The 22,415-nt window shown below is 46.1% G+C and overlaps 1 protein-coding gene across 1 annotated transcript; it reads right to left on the bottom strand.

The window, feature by feature from the left end:
* Positions 1-8,678: 8,678 nt before the first annotated feature.
* SRGN (serglycin) lies at positions 8,679-22,199 on the bottom strand. Its single transcript, XM_066622209.1, has 3 exons — positions 22,090-22,199; positions 11,948-12,092; positions 8,679-9,857 (listed from the first exon to the last, which is right to left on the bottom strand). Exons 1-3 carry the CDS (start codon positions 22,166-22,168, stop codon positions 9,647-9,649), a joined length of 435 nt encoding a protein of 144 aa, XP_066478306.1. The 5' UTR covers positions 22,169-22,199; the 3' UTR covers positions 8,679-9,646.
* Between the last annotated feature and the right edge of the window lie 216 nt (positions 22,200-22,415).

The raw sequence follows: 22,415 nt of genomic DNA, 5'->3' as shown, positions 1-22,415 counted from the left end.
GATTTCCCGCACAGTTTCATTGGCATTAACAGCAATGACCATTAAGAAAACGATCCTCATAGCCACCCACTGTGCAGGTTAGAGCTCCGTCTCCATTTCTTTCGTGCCGTTCTGCAACTTGTGATGAGATGCCTCTGAGCACGTGCAGAATTCCTATCACAACCGGACGAGCTCAGCAGCTCCCAGGCGAGGGAAGGCGGGCAGGGCCGCTCTGAGGACAGGCACTGCCCTGCCCGGCCAGGTGACTGAGACGCTCCCGCCCACTGAGCTGTCCGCTACCGCTACTTCTTCCCCCCTCCACGCTGGCTCGCAGCGGGCGGGATGAAGACAGAGGAGGCGCGAGCCAAGCTGAAGGGCGGCGGCAGCACGCGCGAGGAGCCCCGCGAGCCTTCGCCCCTCCCCCACTTGCCCCAGAAGGGAACTTCGAACGTCAACAAGAAAGGCGGGGTGGTGCGTGAAGGGAAGGGAACGGAAGGGGGGGCGAGTGGAAGCCCCTCGCGCGCCGAGCAGCTGTTGGAGGGGAGTCAACGGGCAAGACTCCCGTAGCCATGGAAACAGCCAACGTCTACCTCAGCCTCCCTGCCTCGAAAGCCCCCGAGGCCCGGCCTGCCCCATGGGGCAGCGGCAAGGTGGCACCCTCCGGGACACAGTCCCCCCCAGGCCTCAGCACTGCGAACGCTCAAACCCCTGCGCCCCCCCCGTACTGGACCCGTTGCCCACCGCCCCGCTTACTTACCATGGTCAGTCAGTGGATTCTTGCCCCCCTCCCCGAGCAACAGCGGCAGCCCCGGCCCGCTCCCCTGTCATGTGACCTTACAGGCTGTCGCTTCACTCCACGCCCCCGGCACGTGACCGCCCCTCCCCGGGCGGTGGAAGGAAGGAGAGGCGGGCCGGCGCTGAGAAGGAGCTGCTCTTGGAGGGAAGCGTCAGAGGGCGCTGCTCACACAGCGCGACGGAGGCTGGGAGGGACAGGTGGACGCGGAAGGCGCAAGTCCTGCTCCGCCCCTTTTACCTGCTTTAGCCTCCAATCCGATCCACGCTGACCTGGAAGTAAGCCCCATTGACTAGGAACAGGGCTGACTTCTGAGTAGACATGCAGAGGGTTGGGCTGTCAGTCTCTTTGCGGTGTCCTTCAACTCTGAATCTTCAGGGTCACTTCCTGCTGGGTTCCAGGTTTCTTTACTTGGGAGTAAGCCCTTCTGAGCCCAATAAGGCTTACTTTCCAAGGAACAAAGGCTTCTGTCCTATCCATACTTACCTGGGAGCAAGCCCCATTCACTGTTACTTCTGAGTAGACATGCCTAGGATTGGGCCCTAACTTCCACCCCTAAACATGCTTAGGATTGGGCTGGCTGCTGTTCTTACACTTAGCATCCTGTTTCCCCCACCCACAAACAATGGTAAGTGTATATTGGATTGCAGCTGAAAGGATATAATAATTTAATATTAATTGTCACATTTTATAACTGATAACTTCAATCAGCATAATTCAGTGGTTCTCACACATTTAACACTGGGACCTACTTTTTAGAATGAGAATCTGTTGGGACCCATCAGAAGTGATGTCATGACCAGACATCATCAAGCAGGAAGAGTTTTCACAATCCTAAGCTGCAAACCTACCCACACTTACCCAGGAGTAAGTCCCATTGACTATCATTGTTAAAAGAATATACATAGTAGCTTGTTAAAAGTACAGGTCTGTCACATTTCCCCAAATGCAGTCACATACCAGGACAGCATCAAGTCTAATAGATTAAAAATAAAATATTGAAATGAATGGGGACCCACCTGAAATTGGCTCACGACCCACCTAGTGAGTCCCGACCCACAGTTTGAGAAACACTGGTATAATGAAATGGGTTTCTTCCAATAAGATTGCCATAAGCACAATTCCATTTTTATTGATAAAATTTCCATCTTGATGAACCCAAGATACCGTCCTCTTTTTGATTAACCAGCTCATAAGAACATAAGAACAGCCCCACTGGATCAGGCCATAGGCCCATCTAGTCCAGCTTCCTGTATCCCACAGCGGCCCACCAAATGCCCCAGGGAGCACACCAGATAACAAGAGACCTCATCCTGGTGCCCTCCCTTGCATCTGGCCTTCTGACATAGCCCATTTCTAAAATCAGGAGGTTGCGCATTCACATCATGGCTTGTACCCCTTAGCTCCTCTAAGAACACACTAGGGTCCCCTAGCTACATCACTGCAAAACATTTCACTAAATGCCATTTAACATTAAACATTTAACTTCCCAAGGACCTGGGATGCATGGTTTTCATCCTATAAATACCGTCACAAAATGTAAGCTGTTCCCAGTAATGTTGGGTTGATGGTATTTTCTGTGGCTTCTATGCTATTTAAGTGCTTTTCAAGATGTTTTGGAATAGCACCAAGGGTGCCAATCAACACTTGGAACTCATTTCTAGTATGGTGCAAAAAATGATGATGATTAAATGCATGTCAAACAATAAAATAACTAATAATACAATAAATAATACCAAAAACAAAGCTAAAACAGCAGATAAAAACACCAAACTATGCATGCATGGTCATCCAGTGTGGCTGCCATAGCTCGCTAGGAAGACACAAGGAGAAGACAATGCCTGTGAATGCAACCTTCCCACATACTCTTGACTATTTCTTCAAACAAAGCCAGATGAACTCTCCTGCCACCAGAAGGAGGCCTTGCACTGAAACCAGGGTAAAACTGGGGTGCCCTTTCTCATTCCACATACCATCCGGTTAAACAACAAAAGACAGGTTCTCTCAGCACAAGAGCTGGTGAGTTGAGGAGTCTTCCAGGAAGGAAACTGATTAACCTCAATCCATCAACCCCACACTTGACCTAGATAGTACTAGTCCTAAGCAGCTGTCAGCGGCAACAGGTGATAGCATCTATCTGAACAGAGAGAAATGGGTAAGATCCAACTCAAGACCCAGTCCTATCCAACTCTCCAGCATTGATACAGCCATGCCAATGTGGCACACACTGCATCCTGTGGATGAAGGGAATCACAGAGGCCTCCTCAAGGTGAGGGAATGTGTGTTCCCCTTGCCTCAGGGCTGCATTGTGGTTGCATCGGCTCTGGAAAGTTGGATGGGTCTGGGCCCTCATAAAAGTAACAAGAGTTGGGGGTTTAAAGGAAAAAATAAAAAGGGAAATACAAAGGGCAAATTGAAAAAAATGGCACTTTCAATTAGACAAAACAGGTCTTATCTCGTCGGAGATCCTCCCCTTTTGTTGAGGCTGGGGAGAGAGGAGCAATAGTTATTTTAACAGCAGAGGATCTGCCTGCAGGCCAGTCTCAGAAGGTGGGCCTCGCCACATGTCTGTTCTCTCGGGAGGGAGCTCAGGGGAAGAGAAGGGTGCCACTATCAAGAGTGTGATGGGCCAGGGGAGATATGGTGGTGGGGGTCGGACAGGCCGTTACAGGAGAAGGAGAGTTCATCGTAGGCAGATCATCTCCCCTTCTGGTCCTTCCCCCAATTCTTGGATACTTGGTGGTCCTGGCGGTGAGTCGCTGGATCTGAAGCTGCTGCTTTTGAATGCCAGGTCGGTGAATAACAAGACCTGTATCATCCGGGATGTGATCCTGGATGAGAAAGCTGACCTGGTATGCATTACAGAGACCTGGTTGGACAGGGAGGGAGGCGTTACTCTCTCTGAACTGTGTCCGCCAGGTTTTCAGGTGTTGCAGCAGCCAAGATTGCAGGGACGGGGATGGGGAGTTGCAATGGTCTATCGTGAGTCCATCTCCCTTACCAGGTGCCCTGTCCAGCAGAATCCTGGGTTCGAGTGCTTGCATGTTGTGTTGAGAGGGCCGGACAGGATTGGGATTCTGTTGGTGTACCGCCCGCCCTGCTGCCCAACAGTCTTCCTGCCTGAGCTGACTGGGGTGATCTCAAGGGTGGCATTGAAGGTCCCCCGCCTGTTAGTGCTGGGGGACTTCAATGTTCATGCCGAGGCCCCTGTGGCAGGTGCAGCTCAAGATTTCATGGCTGCCATGACAACCATGGGCCTGTCCCAGAAGATCTGGGCCCCGACACATACAGCAGGACACGTGTTGGACCTGGTGTTTACAGCTGGGCATGAGGGCAATGATCTGGAGGCAGAGGAGATCAAGATCACTCCGTTGTCATGGACAGATCACTTCCTGGTAGGGTTTAGGCTTGTTGCGACTTCCTACCTCCGCAGAGGGGGGGGGACCGTTTTCTATGGTCCGCCCCCGGAGGCTAATGGATCCTGAAGGTTTCCTGAGGGCCCTGGGGGGTTTTCCCACTGCCAAGACTGGCGCCTCTGGAATGGGGAAATGTCCAGGGCTGTGGATGAGATTGCTCCGGAGCGACCTCTGCCACGTCGCAGACTCGGAGCGGCTCCTTGGTTCACTGAGGAGCTGCAAATGATGAAGCGGCAGGGCAGGCGTCTAGAGCGGCGGTGGCAGAAAACCCGTGATGAATCCGATCGGACACGGAGTAGAGCTCATTATAGAGCCTACTCCGTGGCGGTGGTAGCAGCGAAGAGATCGTTCTTCTCTGCTACCATTGCGCCTGCTGATAGAAGTCCGGCAGAGCTGTTCTGTGTGGTGCGGGGCCTCCTTCATCAGGCCCCTCCGGTAGTCCAGGAGGAATACACGGTCAGCCGCTGTGACGTGTTTGCCCAACACTTTGCAGATAAAATCGATCGTATTCGTCGCGACTTGGATGCCACATTGACACTGTCTGATGATATCCCCTTGGCAACTGCTTGTCCAGTGTTCTGGGATTCTTTTCAGCTTGTGCAGCCTGAGGATGTGGACAGACTCCTTTGGAGTGTGAGGCCGTCTGCCTGCCTGTTTGACCCTTGCCCAGCTTGGCTGATTAGAGCGGCCCGGGGGGTCTGGCTGAGTGGACTGGGAGGGTGGTCAACTCTTCTTTGATGGAGGGGACGTTGCCGCTCGCCTTGAAGCGGGCAGTGGTTCGCCCCCTCCTGAAAAAGCCCTCCCTGGATTCCACTGTGTTGAATAACTACCGGCCAGTCTCCAACATCCCGTTTCTGGGCAAGGTAATTGAGCGGGTGGTGGCGGCCCAACTCCAGAGGGTCTTGGATGAAGCGGATTATCTGGAACCTTTTCAATCTGGTTTCAGGCCGGGCTTTGGGACGGAAACTGCCTTGGTCGCCTTGGTGGATGACCTACACCGGGGACTGGACAGGGGGAGTGCGTCCCTGTTGGTCCTGCTGGACCTCTTGGCGGCTTTCGATACCATCGACCATGGTATCCTTCTGGGCCGATTGGCCGAGTTGGGAGTTGGAGGCACTGTTTTGCAGTGGTTCCGCTCCTACTTGGAGGGTCGGTCCCAGATGGTGGTGCTGGGGGATGCCTGTTCGACACCCTGGCCTTTGAGGTGCGGGGTGCCGCAGGGTTCAATTCTGTCCCCCGTGCTATTTAATATCTACATGAAACCGCTGGGAGAGGTCATCCGGGGGTTTGGAGTGAGGTGCCATCAATATGCTGATGACACCCAGCTCTATCTCTCCTTTCCTCCAGACTCCAGGATGGCGGTTGAGGGCTTTGAGCACTGTCTGGAAGCAGTGAGGATCTGGATGGGGGCTAACAAGCTGAAATTAAATCCGGATAAGACAGAGGCTCTCCTGGTTCAAAAATCCTCGATGCAGGTGCTGGATTATCGGCTTGCTCTGAATGGGGTCGCACTCCCTCTGAAGGAGCAGGTTCGCAGCTTGGGGGTCCTCCTGGACTCGCAGCTGCTCCTGGATTCCCAGGTGGCGGCTGTGGCTAGGGGGGCCTTCACTCAGCTTCGGCTGGTGCACCAGCTGCGGCCGTACTTGGATCGTGCAGACCTGGTCATGGTGATCCATGCCACGGTGACATCGAGTTTAGATTACTGTTACGTGCTCTATGTGGGGCTGCTCTATGTGGGGCTGCCCCTGAAGATGGTCTGGAAACTACAATTAGTGCAGAATGCGGCGGCCCGTGTGGTCACCGGAGCCAGGCGGTTTGACTCTGTCAGTCCACTTCTCCGGGGGCTACATTGGCTGCCCATTCGTTTCCGGGCCCAATTCAAGGTGCTGGTTTTGACCTTTAAAGCCCTATACTGCTCTGGGCCAGGATATCTTAGAGACTGCCTACTCCCGTACAATCCGGCTCGCCCTCTCAGGTCATCAGAGAAGGCCTTTTTACAAGTGCTGCCACCCAAGGAGGTCCAGGGGGCAGCTGCAAGAAATAGGGCCTTCTCGGTAGTGGCACCAACATTATGGAACTCCCTTCCCCTTGATTTGAGAATGGCTCCCTCTCTTGAGAGTTTTCGGCGAGGCCTGAAAACACTGTTGTTTATACAAGCCTTCTGATTTCTGGCCTTCTTAACATTTTTATATATCTTTTAGCTTTTTACAGGCTTGATTCCTCTGTGACTTGCTCTTTTTATTCTGTCTTTTAATCTGACTACTGTTTTTATGGCCTCTGTTAATGTGTTTTTAATTGTTTTTATCTGTTATGTGTTAATGTTTTTTTTTTAAATCTGTTTCTTTTTTTACATGTTGTTAGCCGCCCTGGGTCCCTTTAGGGAGAAGGGCGGGTTATAAATAAAGTTTTTATTATTATTATTATTATTATTATTATTATTATTATTATTATTATTGCCCAGTCCTATTCAGATGCTGCACCAACAGTGCAGGGATGTTGACACAATGCCTGTTGTATCCTAAGCCCATCCTAATGGCAGCTCAACAAAGGCCATATGCCAAGCCTGTCCTGGTAAAGCAACCCTAGTGCAGGTTTTTCCACTAATACCCCCAGTATCCATGGAAACAACAGCCCATTCATGATGGAGTGGCATCCTGCTTTTGGTGCATCATCAGCATGACATTGGCCTGTCACCACAGTGACATTGGCATGTCATCATTGTGACATCAGTTGATCATCAGTGTGCCATTTGCCAGCCCTGTGTTTGGCCCCTGCTGTGCTTCAGGCTCCAGCCAATTTGGGGTGATATGAGGTGTTAAATATCAGATTAGATGCTTTTTGCCTGTTTCCTGTTGTGGCCGGATGATTAGTGAGCAGCTTTGTGGAGTAGCTGATGTGAATTCTAGACCTGCCTCCCTTTTTTTCTTTCATCCCTGCCATGGGTGTTTCTGACAAGTCATGTGAAAGGTAAGTGCCTTGCTAGTTAGAGCCAGTCCCACAGCTAGGCTCAAACCCATCTTGCCTGGTTCCCACGCAGCACTTTGTGCAGTGAGCCACCAGCAACCTGCTGTCCCTGAGTGCTGTTGAAGCTCCCCTTGTGGCTTGTTCCCATCCATACCCTAGCAAAAGTGTTCCTTCCAAGTGTTCTCACGAAGATTCAAACCTTCGCCTTGGAGAAACTTGTGTGATTGTGTTCTCCACTGCCCTCTTCCAATGGAGCTAGCTTTCTACACCCCTGTTCTGTTTTGCTCAAAAAGATATTCCTTGGATTATGTGGGTGGGGACTTGAATTGTGGGTGCAGGGATTCCCATCAGGACTTTTCTTCTTTACTGCTGGCACCACTGCAGCTCCTGTAGAGAGTGGGGGAATTGTGGCACTCTTGTACAGCTGTGGACAGTGCAGAACATATGATAAGTTCTGCCACCTCTGCAGCTGCTAATCACCTGTGAAGCAAGGGTACCTTGAAGCAGGTATCAGTTTTGCTCTCCAAGGTGAATAGACTGCAGTAGCCAACTACTCCTCTGCTCATAGACACATGGCCTGCCTCCCCTGATGGTGGTGACAGGGAATCACAGGCTCTTAGGCCACCCTAGAGGGCACAAGCTGGCCTAGTGAATTGCAAAGTGCACATACCCAGTTCCATGTTAATGTATGTTTGTTCCTCTTCGCCACTGCTGCAATGGCAGCACACATTGGACAAAAATTGTGAATCAAACTTGATCCCTGAGTTAAGGCATTCAACCCACATTGTCCTCAGTGCAAGCACCCCCTTGAGGAAAGGGGCTCTTCCAACCATATAAATAAACAGAACTAATCCCAGTTCAGGTGTGGGGCTGGGGCCTCCCTGAGTGCAGCAGTAAGTGCATCCTTTCAAGCCTCTGCCATGATATTTTGATCAGAACTATAATAAACAATCCTATCCACGCCTGGGAAATAAACCCCCTTGACTATAATTGGACTTCTGAGTAGACATGCATAGGATTGGGCTCTTTTACTGTAATGTCTACTGTAATTAAATTTAATCGCTACTTGAGAAAGACAAACTATCACCCAGTCTTCCAAAATGTTTTTAAAAGTTTAAATAATGTATAATGAGGGTGTCAGAAGCTATGATGCATTGATTGTGCTGTTGTTAGTCTGTAGCTTCATCAAACTGCAGCTCATATTCTAAACGTATGTGTGTGGGTGTATATTTGAGAAAGAGAGAGAGAGAGAAGTGGGTGCAGAGGGGATTGCTGCTGGAAGAGAAATGACCTGATAAACCTCAAAGTGCATGCACATTTTGCAGGGCTGGATTGCTTTCTCACTGTTAAGAGAGAATGACAAACCATCTGATCCACTCCCACCCAGACAAGCCATTCTATACATGAAGCATTTGTGAAAGACTTATTTCACAGGCATTTCAGTTTGGGTAGCATGTTAACCAGACACTTCTGGTGGTGTACTATGAATATTCCATCTAATATTTAAGAAATTTAAAAAATGAGTCTTCAGTTGCACTTAGAGTTTAATAGAATTATAGGTAATTAAATGCAGATACCATCAGCATAAAGTACTATGAAATAAGCAGTGTATTTGCCTTTAAGAACAAAGATTTCAAGATGTGTAGATTTGCAGACACAAGGCCAAGTTAGGATATAGCTCAAGTAATACAAGAGATTTGGGCAATTAAAACAATGTGGTTACTCAGATTGCCATTGAAGATTCCAGCATTTTGTGACTTGGAATACCACTTTTTTCACTAATGCAAACATTACTGGGTCCTACTGTATAAACAGACTAGGTCGCTGCCTAGGGTCGCATAATTTAAATGATTAAATGATTTAGAGGGAGTGCACAAAACTAAGCTTATACACTGCTTTTAGTAAATCCAACGCTGCAAATGAAGTGGACCACGGCAAGTTTGTGGGGAAAACTCCCTCCTACGTGTTTGGGTGGTGTGCAAACAAAACAAAATACAAAGAAAGAAGGAAGCACTTTAAATTAAGATCCCAGAAAAAAATGCATTTGCCATGTATTTTATTACTTGATACGGCTAATTCCAGTGTTGATGCTTTATTATTATTAATTTTTGTTGTCATAATTTTCCCCCATAATTTAGCTTATATACGAGCAAATGCCTGACTTTTTCATATTCTTCTTTCCCATAGCTGAAAGGATACTACATTTTGGCAGGTTACAGCCCAATCCTATGCATGTCTACTCAGAAGTAAGTCCCATTAGAGTCCATGGGGCTTACTCCCAGGAAAGTGTGGATAGGATTGGGCTCTTAGTCTACATCTTTAAAAAGAAGCAGATTGCACTAATGGATGTTATACAGTATTGAGGAAACCCATTAAAAATGTAAAGGCATTTCTGGTTAATTTTTATATTAACATATTTTTCCTGAGTATAATCTCACCTAGTCAAATAAAAAAGGCACGCAAGCAGATAAGGTCACAATTACTGTGGCAGATATCACAGCGTCTGTTTTTGCAGGAATAAACTTTCATCTGTTAATTTGAGCTTTAGATCCTGATCTGGTTGGCGCCGAAAGAACTCAAACAATTTACGATCATCTAATTCACTTTCAGTGCCTGATCCAGACTCTGGTTCAATTTCATTTCCTGATCCATCTTCATCTCCAGAAAGAGTAAAGCTACCAGGATGGTCTTGAAATTTCTTCATCCTGAAATACAGTATTTTAAAAAATTATTGACTTTGACATAGGGTCAGACTTTAGGATTTTCCTTATCAAAACTAAGATGATGGGACGAACTGTATCAGTTTGCCAGTACAGTTTTGCATTGGCTGCCTACTCTCTCCACTGAGCAGTGATGTGCTACCAGAATAAGCATGCTCAGGCTTGCTTATTTCCAGGAATGCAAATAAATGCCAATAAAGATTGGGTAGTGAAGAAAGAACCCTGCCTGCTAGTACCTATGTGGTTCTTTTTCCTCTTCTTATCCCTCTTAAAAGTGCACTGTGATTATTTGTGTACTTGAAGAAAAGGTCTCCGACACTGTTGGCACAATCCCACCACTAAAGCATTTTTAAATTCCACTGTTTTCAGTAGAACCATTAAATACTATATATGCTTCTGATTAAAATCAGTGGAACCTAAGAGTACATATATTTGGTTGGATTGTGTCAGAGTTGCTAACCCTCCAGGATCGGCCTGGAGTCTCCAGGAATCAGCAGCCATCTTCAGGAGACTACTGAACACAGGCTGCAATTCTATCTACACTTACCTAGAAGTAAGCTCCATTGACTATAATGGGACTTCCTTCTGAGTAGACATGGCTGGGCTTGTGCTCACAGTCCTGGAGATTTTTACTGGGCTTCTTTAGCTTACTGACAGTACATCATATTGGAAAAAAAGTTCTCTAGGCTTAGCTGGAGAGATAGCTTCAGTCAAGATTGGCATGCCTTGTGTGCATAGTGTGCGATTAACAATTGAATTGTGGGTACTCATCAAATGTTGTGAATCTGAATCTGCTCTTAATATCCCAGCATATGTTATCCTTAGAAATCAATGGTGTTTCTGTTTGAATGGCTGAGAGAAGCATTATCATGTTTTTCCCAGCTCAGAGTTCTTACTGTTTTCTAACTAAAAGGAAAGGTGCTTCTAAGCCCAGTTATCAAACTGGATAGCAAGTCTGGAAAGGAAGTTCACTGGACAGGCATCCAGCCTAGATGCCTTTAAAAGGGGATTGGACATTTCTGGAGGAAAACTCCATCACAGTTTACAAGCCATGATGGGTATGTACAGTCTGGGATTAGCTGGTTGCTCATTATGAGAGCTGGGTAGGCATTTTTTCTGTTTTTCGAATTGGCTGTGGATGGCAGTTTTTTGCCTACCCTAGACTGGTGAGGAAGAGAAGGTGTGTTCAGTAGGTTTCATGTGTTAAAATTGGTCACTTGTGTTCAATAAAGTTGTGTTGAATAAAGTTATTTATTTAAATAAAAGAAAGTTAAACCCAAGTGCAGTTGGTGTCTTTATTGGGGAGGGGGTGCAAGGGTAAATAGAATGCCAGATATAGGGGAGTGGCAGCAAGATGCAAGTATCTTGTGTGCTTCCTGAGGCATCTGGTGGGCCACTGTGAGATACAGGAAGCTGGACTAGATGGGCCCCGGGCCTAATCCAGCAGGGCTGTTTTCTTATGTTCTTATGACATCACCATCTCTCTCAACCTATCTCACAGAGACATTACAAGAAAAGGTAAAGTACTGTACACTGTTGTTTATTTATACAGCACGTTCTGATTAATCAGCCCTAACTTCCTTCAATGACATCTCCTATAGCTGTCTTTCAGACATAACTGAGCTTTTCAGGAATGGATCCCCAGTGTTATTGGTGGCATTACTGACCAAAATAAAAATAAAAAACCATAGTGCTAGGATTGGGCATCAAACCTTATTTTTCACTGATATGTACTGAATCTGGTGGCTGTGCATTGTGGTTGTGCTTCTCATTGTGGGAAAAGCTTCACCTGCTATATTTCTAGCAGTCATGCAGTGTTTACAAGTGTTGGAGCCCTGCCAGAAAAAGAAGCAGCATGTGTGTTTTTCTAATTTAGGTAATGGTTTGAATAAAAACATAATTTCAACAGATCTAGATTGCTTTAAATGAGATATTTCTCATTGCCTTTGGAGGCATTAAAATCTCATTTAACCATCAACCTATAAAACTTGTAAATATCACATGTTTAATAAACAGTCTTCAAGACTGACTAACTCCAGCAAAAAGTACTGTAGGTGAAAATTTATTTTACTCACAGCAATGGATCATTGATGGGAGGAACCATACTAGCACCCCCATTAGGAATTACAAAGAGAGGTCCTTTTTCTTCCACGCAGTCTGAAGAATGAGCATTAGGTATGCATCTGACCCTCATATATCTTCCTCTTTGAACAGGATGCCCTGGTGAAAATGTTTAGATGTTTTAAAATCAGGTTTATTCATAAACCTTAACAATTAAATATCAACATTAGATCCCTGTGTTAAACTCTAGCATCAATACAATAATTATACTTTATAGGCAACAAAAAAAATTCAGTATTTTAAGCTCCAAGCAAGAGTCACCTTTACTGAGACCTGAAGAAAAGCAATGGGTGATTTCGTCAAGTCTTTCACAAATGACTAAAAGGGGGCACCATCTCTTCATATGACATCCATGTTTAGATTAGTGTCTGTGCCCATTTAACAAGATAGGAATCCAAGTTTCGATGGAGTCAAGGGAAGTGCATTTGACAACCCCTGCCAAATCTCAACTTAAACTGTCATTAGTTTTCTGCTTCAGTTTGAAGTAATGTGTGATATTTTTTATTTATTTTATATATCTATAGCCCTTTAAGAATACCTTGTTCACAAGACGGTTAAAATTAAAACAAATTAAAATGCACGTCAGCACATAATAACAGCATTAAAGAACTGCTCCTTCCTTACAGGGAACTTGATGTGCAGTGGCTCTGCAGTTTGGGGGTGAGGGATTGTGACAATCCTGCTGAAACAGAAGGTGGGGTTCAGATGTCTTTGCCTGCTGCCCTTCCTTCCCCTCCCCCTGCTTCTTCTTTACAGGCAGTTGGTGTTTGGTGGTAGGAAAGGACATTCTAGCAGGCCTTTGTCTCACTCAGTTCAGGTGAACCAGACTTTTCCATCTTGTGTGACCTTGGGAAAAGGCACTACTAGGAACAATGGCAGCAGGAATCTACTGGTTACACAGAAATAGAGCCCAGGTTCCTGAAATTCCAAAACCACTCCGAAAGCAAGTCTTGGCCATTAGAAGCTTATGATGAGTGTGGCAAGGCAAAGTTGGGTACTTGACAAGAGCAAAAACTAATGGGAGCACGCAAAGGAAGGGCTAAGAAGCAACCAAATTCGCTGATGACCCTGAAGGCAAGGCCTATCAAAGACAAAGACAGTTCTATTACCAGTTCTTTTACCAGTCCCTGGTAAATTGTTCCAAGAACATGCCATTAAGCCTGCAGTTCTAAATACACTTATCAGCAAGTAAGCCCCACTGAACACAGTCAGTGTTCAGAGTCAATATAGATAGCCCTGCTCTGTAAAGAAGTTATACAATACAGGCAGCTCTCAATTTACCCGGAAGTTGAGTTCCAGGAAAATCACATGTATATCAAAAACGTGTAAATGAAAACTGACTTTCCCAGAGAATACAGTGGGATTGGCATGGGTTGGGGGAACAGTCTGCAAGCTCTCATTTTGATGAATGGTGATTATAGAGAGAAGCTACTAGGAGTCAGGCAGCAAAGCTGCCAATGTCAATGGTTCAGTTCATTGTCTTGGGATGTTTTGGAGAAGTAGGATAGCAGTGTCTTTTGCGTGGCTGTCACTTTTTTCCCTCTGCAAGATCTCTTGGTAACACTGCAGAGCCAAGCACACATCTCTGTTCATTGTGGAGCTATGTTTGGTGTTGGGATCACCCTCATTTAAGACAGCCAAAGCACTCTTGATTAAGTTTAATGCCTCTGTCGGTTGATTAGCTGTCAGCTTTCACACAGCATCAACCTCCTCTTTGCTCTCCTCCTTTTCATGTTCCTTCTGCTTCTCAAGCTTAAGCAGATCTTGGGGTGAAAGCTCTGCTTTATGAGACTCTAATGATTTCTGCATCTCTTCTAACTTCACCTCATCTACTGTCTTGGCCAAGCTCACAATGTTCTCTCTGGTCATGGGTACCTTTGAACACGGAAGCAACAGGAATCACACACTACATACAGGCACAGCTTTATCCAAACCTCATTCAACCACAAATGACTAACAGCCTCCCATACCTCATTGACAAGCATGATAGAGTAGCTGATGTTGAATGACTTCCAGAATTCTTTCACACTCATTCTACCATCATCAGTAGACTTCATCACAGCATCAAAGAAAATATGCCTTAAACATGCTAATCAGGAACTAGAGTCAGGTAGGCTGCTTGGTAGGACCCACCTAACCCTAAGGAACCGAGAACAGCAAGACCTGATGTTCAGCTGCAGAGAGTTAGTAAGAAAAGAACAGCTAGCAGAAACAAAAGGTCTGTGTGATTTGCATCTTGATGAGACTGTGTTACTGGCAGGGACAGGGAAAGAGAAGGTTGCATTATCAGTATCTGGGTTCTCCATTCAGAGGGAATATCTCATCATCCTATCCCTGCCTGTCATCTGGTCTGTTAATCCAAAGGATGGGAAGGCACTTTAGATAACGCTAATAAAACCCTCATAAATGCCTGTTTAGTAGTTGTGAGAGATGTTCTCTAGTTTTTTTCTGCCTTAAGAGGCTGAATTGTTTCAATTCAACTCTTTTCATTGTTGGTTAATGACATTCCAGTCTATTGTTGGCAACCTTCAGTCTCGAAAGACTATGGTATCGCGCTCTGAATGGTGGTTCTGGAACAGCGTCTATTGTGACTGAAAAGGCCAATTCGTGAGTGACAATCCCTTCCACACTGGGAGCAAGTGCAGTCTGTCCCTGGTCTGTCTCCCTGGCTATGGGCCTTCCTTCTTTGCCTCTTTGCCTCAGACTATTGGCCAAGTGTCTCTTCAAACTGGGAAAGGCCATGCTGCACAGCCTACCTCCAAGCAGGCCGCTCAGAAGCCAGGGTTTCCCACTTGTTGAGGTCCACTCCTAAGGCCTTCAGATCCCTCTTGCAGATGTCCTTGTATCGCAGCTGTGGTCTACCTGTAGGGCGCTTTCCTTGCACGAGTTCTCCATAGAGGAGATCCTTTGGGATCCGGCCATCATCCATTTTCACGACATGACTGAGCCAATGCAGGCGTCTCTGTTTCAGCAGTGCATACATGCTAGGGATTCCAGCACTTTCCAGGACTGTGTTGTTAGGAACTTTGTCCTGCCAGGTGATGCCGAGAATGCGTCGGAGGCAGCGCATGTGGAAAGCGTTCAGTTTCCTCTCTGTTGTGAGCAAAGAGTCCATGACTCGCTGCAGCACAGAAGTGTACTCAGGACGTAAGCTCTGTAGACCTGGATCTTGGTATGTTCCATCAGCTTCTTGTTGGACCAGACTCTCTTTGTGAGTCTGGAAAATGTGGTAGCTGCTTTACCGATGCGTTTGTTTAGCTCAGTATCGAGAGAAAGAGTGTCGGAGATAGTTGAGCCAAGGTACACAAAGTCATGGACAACTTCCAGTTCATGTGCAGAGATTGTAATGCAGGGAGGTTAGATTCTAGTCTAAGCCTTCTTTTATCATGAGGTTCAATGGAGCAGAAATAAAACATTTTTAACTATGCTAACTATTTGTGGATTTAACCTTCCATTCCTTCTTTAGTAGTATAAACAGATTATGGTGTCAACGTTGGGCAGTCTCATCCCTCACCAGGGCAACCCCAGTGGCCCAAGTGCTTCCCTGGCAACAGTTACCGCAAATGTGCAACAAGACACATTGTGGTGGCCAGGACGGGAGATACACCAGTGGGGAGGCCAGTACCAGTTGATGCTGGGCTTCTGTGCCAGCAGGAAGAGCAACAGGAGCCACAGATGGTGAGTTCCCATTTGGGCAGAGGGAAGGCATTCCTGGGCAGGGGAAGGTGAGGAAGGGGCAAAACTGAGTGGGAGGAAGGCAGCTTGGGGGCAGTTCAGGCCTGGGACGGAGCAGAGACAGCAGCAGAGGCTGCCGCCAGATCCTATCCTCTCTCCTGTGCCTGAAAGTGTAACACAGGCTACTCAGATCTCTCCCAGTGATTTCACTGGTACAGTTCCTAGTAGACCCATAGGGGCTGCAGGGGAGCAACACAGGGTAAGGGAACCAATGTTCCTTAACCTTGAGGAAACCTCCAACTGCTTCTCCTGCCTTGTAGCCATTTCAGCAGCCATTTCAGGGTGGCTGCAGGGTGGGCGAGCAGCATAGGATTGGGCCTTTAGTTGTCTTCATCCTGCTGTTGCTATTTGTACCCAAGTTTCATTGGGTCTGTTTGGCAAAGTCTTTTCTGTCACACTCCCTTCAGCATTACTTTATTTTCTAAGTCTTCTGATCAGTGTCAAAAGAGACACAAAGTTCCATGAGTGGTGGCTTCCCCATCTCGTAATGTGTTTTGCTTCCCTTTCTCATTTCTTTTTTTTAACCCTGCAAGCTTCCTTTTTTTCTTTCATCAGGTGTGAGACGTTTCAGTTCCCCTACATTCAGTTTTGTTCTCTGCTGACTCTCCAATCATGAATCAGAGAGGCTATCAACTGTAACAACCCTGTCCTACCTAAATCTCCACCAGTGCAGCTGGACCACTGAAGCACGGGATGCATCAGGGAGGGGGCAGTCTCAAAGGTCTCCTCCAGGTATGGGAACATTTGTAAGCTCACACAGCCCAGTTATGGAGCTCATGTCACTCCAAGTGGACCCAGAAAGGCAGATAGAAGCCAGGGAGGGGTATAGGATATCAGCGGCACTGCTGCCACCAATACCAATTCCTTTGAGACCTCAACCCTCCTTCCTCCCTCTTCCTGCTCCATTCTGCCCAGCCTCCTGCAGAAGCACTGGGGGTTGTGGATGAGCTGCTGGCACGCTGCTGCTCACCACCTGCAGAAACAGCCTGGCTGCACAAAATAGCATGTTTTTTAACAGCCATGAAGGCCTCATTAAGATTTGGCTGTTAGCTAAATTATAATTTCAACACAGAGACTGCTGAAATGCCTATAGCAGTACTCAGAAAAGTAATGACCCTTGGTGGAGGCAAAATAGTGAAGGAATAATTGTTATGCCAAAGGGCAATGATACAGAAAGAGGCAAATCATGTAAGAGGATAGAGAAAAGTAGAAGCACACGAAAGCCAAGATGGTGTAATGGTTCTGATTCAAATCCCCACTTCACCATGAAGCATCCTGGGTGACCTCATCCCTGCTAGTCTCTCTCAGCCTCACCTATGTCACAGGGTGGTTGTGTGGACAAAAGGAAGGAAGGGACTATGTACTCCACCTTAAGCTCCTTGGAGGAAGGGCAATATAAAAATGTGAAAAATAAATGAATTATAGATCAACCCTATACATATTTACTTATAAGGCCTGTAAAGTAACAGATGAAGCACAGGGAAAACACAGGAGAGGAAAACTTTGCTGATGTTATCATGTGGATGCCCCATAAAAAGTGAGTGAATATAGGCAATTCCAGAACAAACACCTCATCTAAGCACCCTGAAGAACCATTGAACTAGTTCCATGAGCCTAAGGCAGTGACTCCTAACCTTTTTTGCACCAGGACCCCCTTTTTAGGTATGACAACCTTTTAAACCCCCCCCCCCAAGACCTAGGGTCAGAAGTGATGTCACTCAACAGGAAGTGATGGCATTAAGCAGAAACAGGAAGTGACGCAATTGTGCTGGCACCGCTGTAAGCAGTAACATTAAACAGGAAGTGAAGTCATTGTTTTTAATAAACCATACTTTTTGGAAGTCAAAAGAATTGCAAATCCTTTTTAGGATGCTATGAATGCTTTGTCTCTATGTGACGTTTGAGTTTTGAGTTCAGTGATTGATTCAGCATTGAGAGCAATGTTGCACAGAATGCATTGTGGCGTCTCCGTGCCATTGCTGATCAAGGTGGTAAAGCAAAATTTTAGATAGTCTTCAGAGTATTTAGATTCTTATCCACCACATGCTGAGACTGACCTAGGCATGCACAGGGAAGGAGCTACATGCCTCTTTGGGGAGAGACTTCATACACACCCACACGCAAGATGAGCCCAAGGCAAGGTTAGTTTCCCCCTCAACTAGAAGCATTTAGGAAGTGGCAGTTCGATATTTCCCTAGCCAGAAATTCCCACTGTTCCCAAAGCTAGTTTGCAGAGGGGCCCCAGCAGGTGCAGGAGGGATGATATCTTACATAAAGTAAAGAAAGCATACTTGCCACCAAACAAATGATCACACCAAGAACAGGCTGCTAATGCTCAGGGCAGGCTCTCACTGTCTCTCTCTCTCACCTCACGTTCTCGCTAACCACTTTCTTAAGCTCTGTCTTTCAAGTTGTAGAAGATGGTTGTTCAAAAGAAGTCTCCAAGATGGTGATGCCCAGCTTTTCAAGATGGTGGTGCCAAGTTCTCCATGACCCCCTGAAAATTGGTTTGCAACACCCTTGGGGGTCCTGGCCCCAGGTTGGGAACCAATGGCCTAAGAGAATGTTACACATTGTTTTCTTGGTCAGTGGCCTTTTGGTAAAACTGAAAGGAGTTTCAAAAACCTTGTACTATGGCACAGAGTCCCAAGGGGAAAAAGTCAGAACAGTCCTTGCAGATCCTTGGATCCTAGCCATGGAGTCTAATGGTTTGAAGTCAAAGATCTGTAACCCCAAAAGATCAGTGACAGTTCCATACAAAGCATTATTTCATTAACCAGTTAGAAAATAGTAACTTGAAAATTAGAGGTTTCATCAATATGCAGTATCTATGAATTCTGATTATGAATTGCATTTCCTTTTAGCTTTTCAAATATCCTGTGTAGTAACTGCTGAGGTACAGAACCTGCTGTTTCTTCACACTTACCTTGTGCACCAGAAGACAAACCTGACACCCTAAGGGAGGAAGTTGAATGCCCTTTCAAATATCTTGCTCTTATTTTTAATGCCACAGCAGAAAATCTATCCAAGTTGATGAGCTATGCAGATACAACAAAGAAGAAAAAACAGGCAGCACATGCTTTTCCCCCTTTAAACTAACTTTCTGTATGTTTTTCAGTGAAGACTTTAGTGCAGGGGTGTCCAAAGTTTTTAGCAGGAGGGCCACATCATCTCTCTGACACTGTGTTGGGGGCCAGGGGAAAAAATAATTAATTTACGTTTAAAATTTGAATAAATTTACATAAATTAATATACTAGAGGTGGAACTTACAATTGAGTGAAGGTCTTGCAATAGCTCAAGGCCTATAAAAGGCCTTGAACAAAGCAAGGCTGGCCTTTCCTTCCCTGCTGCTGCATCACAGATGTGAAACAGCAAGCAGTGGAGGCAGCCCTCAGCTCACGCAAGCGGTCGAACAGTTGGCCATCACGCTGAGAGTAGTTACATTGGGCCAGTGTGGGCTCCAGCAAGTTTCCAGAAGGCCAGAGGCTCATTGGAGACTGGGTCTCCCTGAGGGCCACATTGGGAGTCCTCAAGGGTCGCAAGTGGCCCCAGGGCCGGGGTTTGGGCACCCCTGCTAGTGCAACAGTTTTCTAGTTTTCTAGTACTTGGTGTGATCGTTTAGTGCAGGGGTGTCCAAAGTTTTTGGCAGGAGGGCCACATCAGCTCTCTGACACTGTGTTGGGGGCCGGGCCAAAAAAAGAATCAATTTACATTTAAAATTTGAATAAATTTACATAAGTTTACATAAATGAATATATTAAAGATGAACTTATATGAATGAATGAAGGTCTTGCAATAGCTTAAGGCCTATAAAAGGCCTTGCACAAAGCAAGGATGGCCTTTCCTTTGCTGCCGCTGCTGCATCACAGATGCGAAACAGCAAGCAGTGGAGTGAGCCTTCATCCCACAGCTCATGCAAGAGGTCAAACAGTCGCCCTCGCGCTGAGAGCAGTTGCATTGGGCCAGTGTGGGCTTCAACAAATCTCAGGAGGGCCAGAGGCTCATTGGAGACTGGGGGCTCCCTGAGGGCCACATTGAGAGGCCTTGAGGGCCGCAAGTGGCCCCCGGGCCGGGGTTTGGGCACCCCTGGTTTAGTGCAACAGTTTTCAGATAACTAACTTGTATTACCTCTGTATGAAATTAACAGTTTAATTCTGAATGTGTTTGCTTGGAAAGAAGCCCATTTAGGATTGCAACCTAAAATGCATTTCTTGTTATTAAAATCATTTCTCTCTTGCATTCTTCACCCACACGTGTCCTCAGAGTGACTTATGAGCATAAGAAACAAAAAAAAAATGAAAGAGGGGCTATATTGCAGTAGTAGAGCTAGGGGCAGCCCATCCGTTAGGTAAGATTGCATCAGTGGCAGATTGAGAGGGGTGAAAGGGTCAGGGTAGCAGATTAGAGTTTACTTTCACCCCAAGTCTGCCACTGTCATACCTCCCTCCAGCATGTTACAGATACACCGTGCACTGATCTGCTTTCCACTTGCTGAAAGCGAGCAAAAAGTGGTTCATATACCTCCTTACCTTGCTCTTGCTGTGATTTCTACAAATGTGGCAATGTGGGACTTCCAATTTGATTTACAGGGACCACGTGAATAAAGCCCTTCATTAGTATAGACCATGGTTCCCAAACTGTGAGCCATTGCCCCCTGGGGAGCTGCCAAAACTAGCCTGGAAAGCCAAGAAATCCTTGCAAAAAACTTGCCACCCTATACAATGTATAGGATTGTAGCCCTAATGGGGAGCCGTGGCTAATGGCCCAGTAAGTCAAAGGAGCTACCAGTTGGAAAAGTTTGGGAACCACTGGTACAGTCCCTTTAAATCAAACTTGGAGTCCTGCACTTCAGCAGGTGTAGCAACCACATGAGGAGTGTAGTAAGTGGCTGCTTTTTTTTTTTTACTACCACTGTGTAGAGACAGCAGACCTGAGGTGGCATCAGGCAGCATTCTGAGTCACGCCACCTCTGTGTAGAGCACATGCTTTGCACACAGAAGTTTCAATTCCTGTCACCTCCAGGTAGAGCAGAGAAAAAAATACTATCTGCAACAGAATAGAGGGCAGCTACCAGCTGGTGTTGATAATCCTGAGCTAGATGGACCAATAACTTGGTATTAGGTAGTGACCTCTGTAGCAATAGCCATTTAAAAACAGTAACATCAGAAAGCAGCAAAAATTTTGAGCCTCATCCACTGCGACCATAAAAAGTGTATTTGAACAAGACAGTCTTTACCATTCACCTGAATGTGCTAGAAGAGGAAGAGAGCTGAACCTCTGGGATAGGGGGTCTCAAAGTCTGAGTGCCATTTCTGAGAAGACCTGATCATGTATCTTGACACCTCACAGCAGAGGGATGTGTAAATCATTATGAAAGTACTTATCACATAATAATCAAATGTTAATATGTTTCTCTGAGGTCTTCCTAAATAGCATTTTACTGAATAATATGAGTGTAATTTTTACTCAGCAGTGTTCCCCCATCTAGTATGCCTTACCAACATTCTAACAGCAAAATTTAGCTGCTGTGAACATGCAGTTTCTCCCACCCCTTAGTACTATGAATGCTCTGTTGAATATGATTGTTTATCACTGGAAGCCACTTATTATAAGTCAGACTATTGGGCCACCCAGCCCAGTGCTGTCAGTACTTTGGAAGCAGTTCTTCAGGCAGGAATTTTCCCTCTGCCCTACCTAAGGGTGCCAGGAATTGAACCTGGGATCTTCTGCATGTAAGGCATAAGCTCTATCACTAAGCTACCACCTCTTTTTGAAGGGGGAGTCATAATACCCACGATGTTGCTGATGACGTGACACTAGTCCCTCCACCTATGTCTACTCCATTTTGGAATCTTGGGAGAAAAAAATCCATAAAGCTATAGCACTTCCACAGGTGCTCAGGAGCGCACATGAAGCACATGAGCGCACAGAAAACAAAATGGTATCAAATACCAACAAAATAATCCCCCCCCTTTTATGCAGCAATGTCTTGTCACTTTGTGAGCCTTTGCTGCTTTTCTTTTCCTTATTGAAGACTTGGGAGAACAATTACTGCTGTCTGCCCAGAGCAGGAGTACACCTCCCTTAAAACAAAACAAAATGCATCACAAAGGCTATCCTCACAATATTAAGGGACTGTAGGGCTCTTGTAGCAAGACTCTCTCTCCATTTGTTAAATGATGGGGTTATCACATACTGATGTGTAGTATGTACACATAAGAAGTGCTAGGACTAAAACCTAGGGAAGGGTTTCATTTGGAACAGCCCTATGTTCCATAGCTTCATAGTTGGTTAATGCAACATAGAGCACTAAGGCTTAATGAGGAGATTACAGAAAGAACAGTCACATTGCAATTTTACCTTGAACTGTGCATCCCATGAAGAGGATTACGCAAAGAGCCATGAAAATTCTCCCATTGCGTCCGATGTGCATTTGCATTTTGACCTGTATATTTCCACAGTCTGTCAACTGTCACTGCCACTTTAGAAATGCAAGGGCAAGAAGAGCACTTGCCTCTAGACAAGGCTTCCAAAACCTCAAACCCAGCCCATAACTTACGTCACAACATCCTGAGTAGAGAAGAGTGAAACATCTAACATCAGAAGTGAGAGCCTAATGCTACCGTTCTTGATTCAGTTCACACAGGAAAAACGTTGCCTAAACAAGTGCAAAAGCCTAAAATATT

Source organism: Tiliqua scincoides, chromosome 3, assembly GCF_035046505.1.
Source record: "Tiliqua scincoides isolate rTilSci1 chromosome 3, rTilSci1.hap2, whole genome shotgun sequence".
In the NCBI taxonomy this organism is placed as follows: domain Eukaryota; kingdom Metazoa; phylum Chordata; class Lepidosauria; order Squamata; family Scincidae; genus Tiliqua; species Tiliqua scincoides.
This window is presented reverse-complemented; position numbering and strand designations above follow the sequence as displayed.